The sequence below is a fragment of the Schistocerca piceifrons genome, chromosome 6 (genome assembly GCF_021461385.2).
Source record: "Schistocerca piceifrons isolate TAMUIC-IGC-003096 chromosome 6, iqSchPice1.1, whole genome shotgun sequence".
NCBI lineage: Eukaryota > Metazoa > Arthropoda > Insecta > Orthoptera > Acrididae > Schistocerca > Schistocerca piceifrons.
The window spans coordinates 16348134-16362373 of record NC_060143.1 but is presented as its reverse complement, the minus strand read 5'-3'; the positions used below and the strand labels follow the sequence as shown (position 1 = coordinate 16362373).

Here is a 14240-nt window from a genome sequence, read left to right as displayed (position 1 = left end):
ATGCTATCCATTACATTAACTGTTGTTCTAAACCTTTTGCCATTTCTGACAGTTAAATGTTATTGGAAAACGTCAAAGTTTTTATTTTTCCTCCCCAAATGTTAATTCCCTTAATTTCTTTTACTGCTTGCACACAGGACACATTCAATAACATCACGGATCGGCTGCAACCCAGTCTCACTCCCTTCTCAATTACTGATCTACTGCTTCCATTTCTGTCCTTTGACTATTACTGCTGCAATCTGGTACCTGCACCAGTTGTAATAACAGTTGGCTTCCTGTATTTTATCTCTGCTACCTACTGAATTTGAAAGAGTGTAGTCCATTCAGCACTGTCAAAAGTTTTCATTAAAGCTACAGAGGCAATGAACATATATTTGCCTTTCCTTATCTTCTAAACTAAGTCATAGGGTCAGAATTGCTTCAAGGATTCCTACATTTCTCTGAAACCCAAGCTGATCTTCCCCAAGGTCGGCTTCTATCAGTTTTTTCCATTCTTATGTAAATGACTCATGCCTATCAGCAAATGCCTATTTGGAATAGGAATTATCATGTTGTTCTTGAAATCTGGTGGTATTTCACATGTGTCTTACATTTATTTTATTTTAAGTCAAACCACAAACCACAAAAATTTATTAATCAGGTAATTAATTTTGGTCAATTATGACCATCTTCAGACCTAAAAATAATCAACATACACTTGTAGCCTAATGGACAAGACTTCGAAATTACGTAACATACAGAATTAGATATCATTATTATCATATATAAGGTCGTTTCTGTAGCTGAGTAAATCCAGCATACCACACAATTTGTGTCATTGTGTATGTAGATGATGCAGTCACATTAATCATCCATTCAAGTTTCATCACAGTATCATAAATTTTGAGTACCATGGATATAATTATGCCATACATACTTACACAGAACATACTGCCACGTAGTGACAAGTGATGTCTCTCTGGCCTCTTTGGCACCGTGAGCTTCCAGAGTATTACTAGCCTCCTGGGCTGCTTTCACCAAATTGGACTATTAGTAATAAGGCAAATGTACGCACATCATACAAGATTTTTAAGTTTTACTTACATCAGTTTTATACAGCTGATGTCTACCAAGTCCTGCAATATATCCTACAGGGTGTTACCTGGCATAACTCATTCAGCAGTCACGCTTTGAACATTTTTAACAAGCATCCTTTGGGTTTACTCAATTTTGTTATGTCAACCCAACAATATGATTTGACTCTTGACGCGAATAACTCCCTGAACGCTGGAACTCTATAATTGTCCACCTACATTACAAAAATATAACCATTCTGAAACTGAAAATGCACCTATACTGACGTGACACTGGTAGTTGTGAATAAAGGCCTCCATATAGCTATGTGGCTTTTGGAAACACATCATCTTGACTTGTTAGTTGTTCTCATTTTTATGATAATTCAGATGGTTATTGAATGTGTTTTTTTTTTTTTGTTATTCACAATGTCTTGTCTCATGGTTGTCCTCCCCAATGCATGCACCCCCCACCCCCCAACACACACACACACACACACACACACACACACACACACACACACACCAGGGAGAGGGGTTGAGTTTGGGTAGTTAGTAGCTGGGAGAAGACGCCAGGTGTGAATGTGGGGAGGGAGGGATGGCAGGTGCAAAGGCTAGGCATGTGATGCACGGGTGCTGGAGCTGATTAGGAAGGCGCACACTGAAGGTGACGTGGAGATGTGAATTGGAGGGGGTGATAGGACAGAGAAAATATTACATGATGGATACGGGGACAGTGGGTTAACAGAGGTAGGTTGGTTGGTTGGTTGGTTTAAAGGGGGGGGGGGGGGGGGACCAAACTGCGAGGTCATCGGTCCCTTGTTCCCGGTAAAACAATTACACAAGGGAGAGAAGAAAAGAAAGGAGGTGTACAGCACAATATCAGGAGAATGGAAGAACCAGAAGAATAGCAGGACAACCAATGCTACTATGGACAAAACAGGAAAAGTAAACCACAGAGTGAAGCAAGAAACAGGTAGAAGGGAGTAAAAACAAGAGACCAGATAACGGTGGCTGGCCGACCATAAGAATAAAAAGGAAAAGCCAGCCACTCTGCGACACATCCACTCTAAAAGCATTAGAGTCAAGAACACAAAGGGACAAAGGACATGCGTTAAAACTTGTATAGAATGATAAAACCCAGCATCACGTATAAATCGTAAAACTAAATTTGCTGATGAGGCGTTGTCAGCTAAAATTAATGGCAATAAGTCTGGTAACTGAGTAACTGAGGAGTCCATCGCAGGGCAGCCAAAGAAGGGCAACTCACCAAGATATCGGCCACTGTCAGCCGGGCGCCGCACCGACACTGAGGTGGGTCATCACGACGCAGGCGTGTGTCACCCAAGCGTGGCAAATGCGGAGCTGTTAGAGAACCACAGGGTCCCCGCGAGGGACCCCCATGGAGGACTGCCACACATTCGTAGTCTCCTCAATGGCACGCAGTTTGTTGTGCATGCTGAGGTTATGCCATTTCATCTCCCAAAGCCGCAAAACCTTGTGGCACAGTACTGAACACGGGTCAGTTGCAGAGAAACCGATTTCCATAGGCAGTTTCCGCATAGCCTGTTTGGCCAGCTTGTCAGCAAGTTCATTGCCTGGGATTCTGAAGTGACTTGGGGTCCAAACACCACTGACCAACCAGACCGTTCCAGGGCATGGATGGACTCCTGGATGGTCGCTACCAAAGGATGACGAGGGTAGCACTAGTCAATAGCTTGTAGGCTGCTCAAGGAGTCTGTGCACAGAAGAAACGACTCCACAGGGCATGAATGTATGTGCTCAAGAGCACGAGATACAGCCACCGGCTTGGCAATGAAAACACTGCAGCCATCGGGCAAGTAATGCTGTTCAATATGTCCTCCATGGACATACGCGAAGCCGACATGACTGTCAGCCATCGAGCCATTGGTGTAAACCACTTCACGGCCTCTGTAGATGTCAAGTATGAAGAGGAAGTGGCAGCGGAGAGCCACAGGGTTAACTGAGTCCTTAGGGTCATATGAAAGGTCCGGGCAAAGCAGCGGCCTAGGTGTACACCATGGAGGTGTACACGAATGGACCTCGAATATAGGCGGTAAAGGCAAGGACTCCAGTTCAGAAAGAAGGGATCAGACACGAACTGCAATTGGAAGCCCTGATCTAGGCTGCCAATGCGGGACATGAACTGCCGTGGTAGGGAAAATGAGACGGTGATTCGGTTGCGCAGGAGAACTACGAATGTGTGCAATATAACTGGCTAGCAGTTGTGCATGCTTAAAATGCAAGGAAGGGCCTTGCCTGGCCTCCAAAAGGACGCTGGTCACCAGACTCACCCTAAAAGCTCCTGTCGCTGGGTGAATGCCACAGTGGTGCACTCCCATAGTAAAGTCAGGATCGGAAAAGGGCTCTGTAGAACTGCAGCGTCATAGAGCGATCTGCACCCCAGTTTGTGCTGCTCAGGCAGCAGAGGGCACTGAGGTACTGCCAGCACTTCCGCTTCAGCTGACAAAGGAGAGTAAGCCAAGTCAATCAGGCATAGAAAACCAGTCCTAAGAATTGATATGTCTCCACTACAGTGAGTGGATCGTCATTAAGGTAAAGTTCTGGTTCTGGATGAACGGTATGACGCTGACAGAAGTGCATAACACAAGACTTTGCGGCCGAAAACTGGAAACTGTAGGCTAGAGCCCATGACTGCGCCTTGTGGATGGCCTCAGCAACACCAGTACTGGTGGAGCAGTACGAAATGCGGAAGTCATCTGCATACAGAGAAGGTGAGATGGATGGCCCTACAGATGCTGCTAGACCATTAATGGCCACTAAAAATAGAGAGACACTCAATACAGAGCCCTGCAAGGCCCCATTCTCCTGGATATGGGGGAACTATGGGAGGCACCAACTTGGACACAGAAAGTACGAAGTGACAGGAATCTTTGGATAAAAATTGGGAGCGAGCCTTGGAGACCCCACTCGCATAGTGTGACAAGGATATGATGACACCAGGTCGTGTCATACGCTTTTCGTAGATCAGAAAAGACGGCAACTAGGTTGGCATGTGGAAAAGGCTGTGTGGATGGCAGACGTGAGGGATACAAGATTATCTGTGATAGAGTGACCCTGGTGGAAGCCGCCCTGACATGGAGCCAGTAGGCCATGTGACTTCAGGGTCCAACCCAGCAGCCGACACACCATCCGTTCCAGCAGCTTACGAAGAACATTGGTGAGGCTGATAGCTATCCACATCAAGCGAGTTTTTACAGGGTTTGAGCACCGGAATGATGGTGCTCTCTCGCCATTGCCATGGAAAGACGCCATTGTACCAGATCCGGTTGAATATGATGAGGAGATATCGCTTGTAGTCAAATGAGAGATGTTTAATCATCTGACTGTGGATATGATCTGGCCCAGGAGCTGTGTCGGGGCAATGTGCAAGGACAATGAGGAGTCCCCACTCTGTAAATGGGGTGTTACAGGATTCACTGCGGTGTGTAGTGAACAAGAGGACATTCCCTTCCAGCCGCCATTTGAGAGTGAGAAAGGCTGGGGGGTAATTCTCCAATGCAGAGGCTTCAGCATAGTGCCCAGCAAAGTGTTCGGCAATCACATTTGCGCGGGTAGATAACACACCATTTATGTTAACACCAGGAAAACCTGTAAGGGTCTGCTACCCGAAAACACGTTTGATCTATCTCCAGACTTGGGAAGGTGATGTATGGCACCCAATGGTCGAGACCTATCTCTCCCAACACTCCTGCTTCTGTCATTTGATAAGTTGGTGAATGCGGGCATGGAGCTGTTTAAAGGCTATGAGGTGTTCCAGGGAAGGGTGCCTCTTATGCCGCTGTAGCGCTCGCCAATGCTCCTTAATTGCTTCAGCAACTTCCGGCGACCACCAAGGGATTGCCTTCGCTGGGGGCATCGTAAAGAGTGAGGGATCGTGTTTTCTGCCACAGAAACGATTGTTGTAGTCACCTGCTCAACCATCACATTGATGTTACCGTGTCGGGGAGATTCAACGGTGACAGCAGAGGTGAAAGTTTCCCAGTCTGCCTTGTTTAAACGCCATCTGGGCAAGTGTCCGTGGGCCTGACACCAGGGCAGCGACAGGAAGATCGGGAATCGGTCACTACCACACAGATCGTCATGTGCTCTCCAGTGGATAGATGATAGAACTCCTGGGCTGCAAATTGATAAATCAATAGCCAAGTAACTACCATGAGCCACACTGAAATGTGTGGTGGTCCCAGTATTTAAGAGGCAGAGGTCAAACTGAGACAGTAAAGTTTCGACATCGCTGCCTCGGCCAATAAGCACAGTGCCACCCCACAAGGGGTTATGGGTATTAAAATCTCCCAAAAGTAAGAAAGGTTAGGGAGTTGATCAATCAGTGCAGTTAATACATTCAGGGATACTGCACAATCTGGAGAAAGATAGACATTGCAGACAGTTATTTCCTGCGTCATCCTTATTCTGACAACTGCAGCTTCAAGAGGGGTTTGAAGGGGCACAGGTTCACTACAGACTGAATTTAGGACATAAACGCAAACTCCACCTGACACTAGATTATAGTCATTACAGTTCCTGTAGTATTCCTTATAGCCGTGGAGGGCCAGGCATCCACATTGCTGGGAACCAGGTTTCCTGGTGGGCAATGCAGAAAGCACATGTGAAGCTTAACAGTTGCTGTGGCTCAGGCAGGTGGTGGAAATAGCCACCGCAAATCCACTGGAGGATGATGTCATCGTAAGACTGGGAAGGCATGGAACATTCAATGAGGCTGTTTATGCCTCAGGGTCACCTGCTGCCCCCAACTTTTTGCCTGAGCAGTCTATATCCACTGTGTGTGCGGGTCCAGCGACATCTAGGTGCTCAGCAGACAACAGAATCTCCACCTCATCAGCAGACGCAGAGCTTGTAGGTAGCAGTGATGTGGGTGCCACCACAATTCCCTTGGTCTTGGGGACCTTCTTTTTGGATTTCTATTGCTGCTCCTTGGGTTTCCCTGGCTGGGAGGACTTCACTGATTCAGTCTCTGGGACTGAGAGTTAGCACCAAGCCCTACAACCAGCTGCTTTTGAGCTCTTCAGCCACTGGTGGGTGTCATCTTTCCCACTAGCAGAAACCTGGGAAGGCAGTGACCCAAGGGACACCTTACTAGCAGGACGTCCAATATCTCGACATGTGACACTGGAAGTACAGCGGGAAGACATATGGCCGAACTTCCAGCACTTAAAGCACTGCACTGGGGGAGGGATATATGGCTTGATGTCACAGTGGTAGACCACAACCTTGACCTTTTCGGGCAATGTGTCACCCTCCAAGGCCAAGATGAAGTCACTGGTGGCAACCTGATTATTCCTTGGACCCTGATGGACGCGCTGGGCAAAATAAAACACCTCGACACACTAAATTGACGCACAGCTCATCGTCAGACTGCAAAAGAACGTCCCTGTGAAATATAACACCCTGGGCCATATTGAAGCTCTAATGGGGTGTGATGGTAACAGAAACATCCCCAAACTTGTCACAAGCGAGTAATGCCCGTGACTGGGCACAGGATGCTGTTTTTATCAAGACTGACCCAGACTGCATTTTTGACAAGCCCTCCACCTCCCCAAACTTGTCCTCCATATGTGCCACAAAAAACTGAGACTTCATGGACATGAAAGATTCCCCATTAACTCTCGTACATACGAGGTACTGGGGCAAATAAGCTTCACTGCTATGCTTAGCCTGGCGTTCCTCTCATGGTGTGGCCAGGGAGGGGAACGATTTGGGGTTATATTTCTTGGCATTCAAGTTAGACTTTGCCTGCTTAGAAACTGCTGGCGGCGGACCACCAGCAAGAGATGACGTACTACGCTTCATGGCGTGTCATCTGCCCTGATGCCTCCCACTCCCACCAGGGGTCCTCCCCATGGGTGCCACCCAGCCTCAGCAAGGGCCACCTGGCAGGATATACTCCATGGCATATGTGGGGAGTTAATGGTGCAGGCATCAGCAGAGTGATCCCTGTGTTGTCAGGGGACTACAACCAACAGGGTACATGGTGGTCCCACCACAATGGACTGGCTACCATGCTGGATATGAGGTGCTAAGAAGTCCATGGTCATTGTCGGTGCACAAAGCGGCACTGCATAGTGCACAGTGGAAAACACACCCAGGAAGGTGTCCTCACCCAAGAGATGGAGAATAAGCAGGACTGCAATGCGATGACAAGAAAGTGGGCTAAAACTCTCAATGCAAATGGACATGATGCACCATGTAAGGCACCCTTCCCCAATTGGCTCACTCTTCGGAAAAATTTAGAATGATGGAGGCCAAACCTGAAAGGGGACCATCACATGAAGGCGAAACGTGAGAGACTCCTTTCAGTCACCTCCTATGACAGGCAGGAATACCTTGGTCCTATTCTAACCCACGGAACCGCAGGGGGGGTGGGGGGGAGGGAGGTTAGCAGAGACTGAGACCATGTGGTTACAGTAGCAAAGGATTTTTGCAAGGATAACGCCCATCTGATAGTTCAGACAAGCTGTGGACAGAGGAAAAGATCCAGATGACCCAGGTTGTGAAACAACCATTGAAATTGAGCACTGGGGTCAGCTGCATGTTGAGCTGCCAGGTGGTCAACTTTATTCTTGGCAACAGTTAGGCAGTGGCCCGTCCTTGTCGACAGCTGGTTGGTAATCATTTGAATGTAATAAGCTGTGCATTGCTTGCAGCAGAGATGGTGTATGACATGGCTAATTAGACAGATGTCACAGCCTCTTACGTATAGGAAAGCCTGTGACAGGATTGGAGTAGGAGGAGCTACATGGGTGGATCACTGTGGCAAGATAGTGAGAGTGGGAACTGCACAGGGAGGAGGGAGAGGTAGGATGTGGTATGGGGATGGTATAGGGGTAGGATGATGTGCATGTTGGGGGTTGGGGTAGTGAAAGAACACCACTTTAGGGGGAGGGGGGGGGGGGAGGATCTTGAGAGTAGGCCTTGTACGACCAGCCAGCATCGTATAGGGACATGTTGTTGTTGTTGTTGTTGTTGTGGTCTTCAGTCCTGAGACTGGTTCGATGCAGCTCTCCATGTTACTCTACCCTGTGCAAGCTTCTTCATCTCCCAGTACCTACTGCAACCTACATCCTTCTGAATCTGCTTAATGTATTCATCTCTTGGTCTCCCTCTACGATTTTTACCCTCCACCCTGCCTTCCAATGCTAAATTTGTGATCCCTTGATGCCCCAGAACATGCCCTACCAACCGCTCCCTTCTTCTTGTCAAGTTTTGCCACAAACTCCTCTTCTCCCCTATTCTATTCAATACCTCCTCATTAGTTACATGATCTACCCATCTAATCTTCAGCATTCTTCTGTAGCACCACATTTCGAAAGCTTCTATTCTCTTCCTGTCCAAACTATTTATTGTCCATGTTTCACTTCCATACATGGCTACAGTGCTAAGCAAGGAAGGGAAAGCAGAAAGGTGGAAGGAGTATATAGAGGGTCTATACAAGGGCGATGTACTTGAGGACAATATTATGGAAATGGAAGAGGATGTAGATGAAGATGAAATGGGAGATACGATACTGCGTGAAGAGTTTGACAGAGCACTGAAAGACCTGAGTCGAAACAAGGCCCCCGGAGTAGACAATATTCCATTGGAACTACTGACGGCCGTGGGAGAGCCAGTCCTGACAAAACTCTACCATCTGGTGAGCAAGATGTATGAAACAGGCGAAATACCCTCAGACTTCAAGAAGAATATAATAATTCCAATCCCAAAGAAAGCAGGTGTTGACAGATGTGAAAATTACCGAACTATCAGCTTAATAAGTCACAGCTGCAAAATACTAACACGAATTCTTTACAGACGAATGGAAAAACTAGTAGAAGCCAACCTCGGGGAAGATCAGTTTGGATTCCGTAGAAACACTGGAACACGTGAGGCAATACTGACCTTACGACTTATCTTAGAAGAAAGATTAAGGAAAGGCAAACCTACGTTTCTAGCATTTGTAGACTTAGAGAAAGCTTTTGACAATGTTGACTGGAATACTCTCTTTCAAATTCTAAAGGTGGCAGGGGTAAAATACAGGGAGCGAAAGGCTATTTACAATTTGTACAGAAACCAGATGGCAGTTATAAGAGTCGAGGGATATGAAAGGGAAGCAGTGGTTGGGAAGGGAGTAAGACAGGGTTGTAGCCTCTCCCTGATGTTGTTCAATCTGTATATTGAGCAAGCAGTAAAGGAAACAAAAGAAAAATTCGGAGTAGGTATTAAAATTCATGGAGAAGAAATAAAAACTTTGAGGTTCGCCGATGACATTGTAATTCTGTCAGAGACAGCAAAGGACTTGGAAGAGCAGTTGAATGGAATGGACAGTGTCTTGAAAGGAGGATATAAGATGAACATCAACAAAAGCAAAACAAGGATAATGGAATGTAGTCTAATTAAGTCGGGTGATGCTGAGGGAATTAGATTAGGAAATGAGGCACTTAAAGTAGTAAAGGAGTTTTGCTATTTGGGGAGCAAAATAACTAATGATGGTCGAAGTAGAGAGGATATAAAATGTAGACTGGCAATGGCAAGGAAAGCGTTTCTGAAGAAGAGAAATTTGTTAACATCCAGTATTGATTTAAGTGTCAGGAAGTCATTTCTGAAAGTATTCGTATGGAGTGTATCCATGTATGGAAGTGAAACATGGACGATAAATAGTTTAGACAAGAAGAGAATAGAAGCTTTCGAAATGTGGTGCTACAGAAGAATGCTGAAGATTAGATGGGTAGATCATGTAACTAATGAGGAAGTATTGAATAGGATTGGGGAGAAGAGAAGTTTGTGGCACAACTTGACCAGAAGAAGGGATCGGTTGGTAGGGCATGTTCTGAGGCATCAAGGGATCACCAATTTAGTATTGGAGGGCAGCGTGGAGGGTAAAAATCGTAGAGGGAGACCACGAGATGAATACACTAAGCAGATTCAGAAGGATGTAGGTTGCAGTAGGTACTGGGAGATGAAAAAGCTTGCACAGGATAGAGTAGCATGGAGAGCTGCATCAAACCAGTCTCAGGACTGAAGACCACAACAACAACAACATGGCTACACTACATACAAATACTTTCAGAAATGACTTCCTGACACTTAAATCAATACTCGATGTTAACAAATTCCTCTTCTTCAGAAACGCATTCCTTGCCATTGCCATTCTACATTTTATATCCTCTCTACTTCGACCATCATCAGTTATTTTGCTCCCCAAATAGCAAAACTCATTTACTACTTTAAGTGTCTCATTTCCTAATCTAATTCCCTCAGCATCACCCGAGTTAACTCGACTACATTCCAAGATCCTAGTTTTGCTTTTTTTGATGTTCATCTTATATCCTCCTTTCAAGACACTGTCCATTCCGTTCCGCTGCTCTTCCAAGTCCTTTGCTGTCTCTGACAGAATTACAATGTCATTGGTGAACCTCAAAGTTTTTATTTCTTCTCCACGGATTTTAATACCTACTCCGAATTTTTCTTTTGTTTCCTTTACTGCTTGCTCAATATACAGATTGAATAACATCGGGGATAGGCTACAACCCTGTCTCACTCCCTTCCCAACCACTGCTTCCCTTTCATGTCCCTAGACTGTTATAACTGCCATCTGCTTTCTGCACAAATTGTAAATAGCCTTTCGCTCCCTGTATTTTATCCCTGCCACCTTTAGAATTTGAAAGAGAGTATTCCAGTTAACATTGTCAAAAGTTTTCTCTAAGTCTACAAATGCTAGAAACGTAGGTTTGCCTTTCCTTAATCTTTCTTCTAGGATAAGTCGTAAGGTCAGTATTGCCTCATGTGTTCCAACATTTCTACGGAATCCAAACTGATCTTCCGTGAGGTCGGCTTCTACCAGTTTTTCCATTTGTCTGTAAATAATTCGCGTTAGTATTTTGCAGCTGTGACTTATTAAACTGATAGTTCAGTAATTTTCACATCTGTCATCACCTGCTTTCTTTGGGATTGGAATTATTATATTCTTCTTGAAGTCTGAGGGTATTTCGCCTGTCTCGTACATCTTGCTCACCAGATGGTAGAGTTTTGTCAGGACTGGCTCTCCCAAGGCCGCCAGTAGTTCTAATGGATGTTGTCTACTCCTGGGGCCTTGTTTCGACTCAGGTCTTTCAGTGCTCTGTCAAACTCTTCATGCAGTATCGTATCTCCCATTTCATCTTCATCTACATCCTCTTCCATTTCCATAATATTGTCCTCAAGTACATCGCCCTTGTATAGACCCTCTATATACTCCTTCCACCTTTCTGCTTTCCCCTCTTTGCTTAGAACTGGGTTTCCATCTGAGCTCTTGAGATTCATACAAGCGGCTCTCTTTTCTCCAAAGGTCTCTTTAATTTTCCTGTAGGCTGTATCTATCTTACCCCTAGTAAGATAAGCCTCTACATCCTTACATTTGTCCTCTAGCCATGCCTGCCTAGCCATTTTGCACTTCCTGTCGATCTTATTTTTGAGACGTTTGTATTCCTTTTTGCCTGCTTCATTTACTGCATTTTTATATTTTCTCCTTTTGTAGCCACATGCGGCACTGAAATGTGGACACAGAAAGAAGCAAAATGCAATAGTTAGAATATAGTCTGAAGGAAAACATGTGGTGTAAATTGAAAGAAAAATAAGAAATCGGGCAATGTTCAAAAGAGTAACAGAAGAACTGAAGTTATTAGAGACAATCAAGAGTAGGAAAAGAAATTTCTGGAGTAGTCAGTGAGAAAATCCTGCATTACATAGTGTGTTCAAATGTAAAGGTATGAAACGTTGTAACAACCACAATGGTTAAAATTCAATATGCCGCTTTGGGGTACCGCAGTGAGACATGCATATAATGGAAGCAGGCATCAGCACATCCCCCTAAAAAATTCAAATCTGTGCCCTCAGCAGGCATGGTAATGCTCAATGTGGTTTGTTTTTTTTTTGTCTGAGGTCCTACACTCATCGAAATCCTGAAGCACGTACAACCCATTAATAGTGACATACACTGTGAGGCACTTTGTTGCCTATACAAGTCCATCAACTGCAAACGGCCTGCACTGCTCACGGGGGAGTGATTCTGCTCCATGATAATGCGCGTCCACACGTCTTTAAGATCACAAACAGTGTAATGGCCAAGTCCAAGTGGGAGCAGCTCAAGCATCCAGTCAAGAGCCCTCACTTGTTGCCATGTGACTTCCATATATGTGGCCCACTAAAAAAATCTCAAAGGAAAGCATTTCAGCTCATTTGACAACTGAAGGACACAATGGAGGACTCGCTCCTGGCAGAGCCACACGAGTCCTTCAGCTCATGAAACAGTGGGATAGTTGTGCTTGGGCCTCTGGTACTTTTGAATAAAGACTTCAATTATACCAACAGTGTTGTTTTAAGCACCCTCTCCTTCAAAAGATTCTTTAGAAGGATCTAAGACTGGAACAATACTACGCTCATAGTACCAAAAAGAAAAGCTACCAACTAACAGATGTCGGGTTAAATTTATCCCAATACAGAACTGAAAGGTTGGTGGTGCACAGAACAGAATGAAGAAGATTGAACTAATGAAAGTTAAAGGTCCATCCCTGCAGCAGGGACATGTGGTCAAGATGTGGTCCAAGTATCAGCACAATGACTCCATACCAAATTTACCTGGTTCTCAATCCTTTCATAAATATTTTTCATGTTTGTTTTCAGTTTCTCAGCTTGACTGACAAGTTGCTCATTTCCTGATGGGAGAAGGTGACATGTTTCTTCTATGACCTTCTTAACTTCAGTCTTCAGGTCCTGTACTTTCATTGATACATTATCAATACTGATATTCAGGTCTTTTATCTCTGCCTCCTCTGTAAACAGAAATAAAATGTAAGTAAATAGCAGTTTCAAAATATCATTGGTAATTTTTCATTTAATGCACAATAAATCACAAGACTACATGCTTTCCTCGTCTATTACACTGTAAAACATTTATGAAAAAAGGCTACACTTCATATATTTTAGCAAGAACAATGTACACATATGCAAATAAGACTACACACATACATTTACATACAAATCAAGCAATATTCGTCTTAAGGTAGATGATTTAGTTCCAAAAGAACTGGGAATTACAAATTCTTTGAAATTAAGTCTTTTGCAATGGCACTGTTGTATGAAAGATTCTCAGACTTCTTGCCATGTCAGTTCAGCGTAAAACCAAGAGTTTTTGATGATTACCTTCATCGTCTTCGTCAGGAGCAACTGCCTGCAAAAACTTCCGATTGGTCTGAAATTACGTAAAGCTGCCGCAAATGACATCTATATCTGTGCTGGTGGTGCCAGAGGAAAGCAGCTATAAATACACTGATACACAGAGCAAAAACTGTTTCTGACAAGGACCACTTTGATTTCGAAATTAATCATCTAAAGTATGTGTTCCAAAACAATGGCTGTGTGTCATGTGATATGAAGTCAGCATTCTCCTAGAAAAGGAAATGCGAAAATGCTTGAATATCCATGTGATCAACCACAACTTACATTCCTTCCTTTCTGCAGAGCTACATCCAGCAAAACAGGCAGAGTCCTGGGAAGATGAGGTGTAAGATCTATTTTCCAATCCCCTAAGAAGATAAAGGAGATGCTACATCCTGTTAAGGATAGTCTAGGCCTCGGGATCCCTGGGATTTATAACATGCCTTGTAAATCAAAAGAAATTACATAGGTCAGTTCATTCGCCCAGTTTCTGACTGCTGTACAGAACATCGGCGACTTACTTAAAAATCAAGAATTGGAGATATCTGTAGTTGCTGAGCACAGCCTCACAAACATAAAATACTGTTTGGAGGGGAGGAAAAGTCCCGGATCCTACACAATGAGACTCTGTAATTAGAGAGGTTGTAGAAATAACAATGTGTGAGAAAATCTCCAACAGTGACAGTGAATATAATCTTACTGGTGCATGCAAGTGAACTCTCAGTGCAGCGAGAACCAGATACATTTGTCGCAATGATGGTGACACTATCTGTGACAGCTTTATGTAATTACTGACCAATCAGAAGCTATCTAAGGGCTACATAAGGCCACCTCAGCAGTAGTTTTGACAGTCAGTTGCTCCTGATAAAGACAATGTGGGTAATCACCGAAAGCTCAAGGTTTTACCCTGAACTGACAAGGCAACAAAATCCAAGAATAGTTAAACAACAAAATTAT

At 44.5% G+C, this 14240-nt stretch overlaps 1 protein-coding gene across 2 annotated transcripts in view; it reads right to left on the bottom strand.

Moving 5' to 3' along the window:
• The window catches only part of LOC124802950 (centromere/kinetochore protein zw10 homolog), a 209946-nt gene that overhangs the window by 184684 nt on the left and 11022 nt on the right, over positions 1-14240 (bottom strand). For both annotated transcript variants that reach the window (XM_047264039.1, XM_047264040.1), the window contains exon 2: positions 12705-12898. In XM_047264039.1, coding sequence (XP_047119995.1) covers positions 12705-12898 — 194 coding nt within the window. The remainder of the gene's footprint in view (positions 1-12704; positions 12899-14240) is intronic.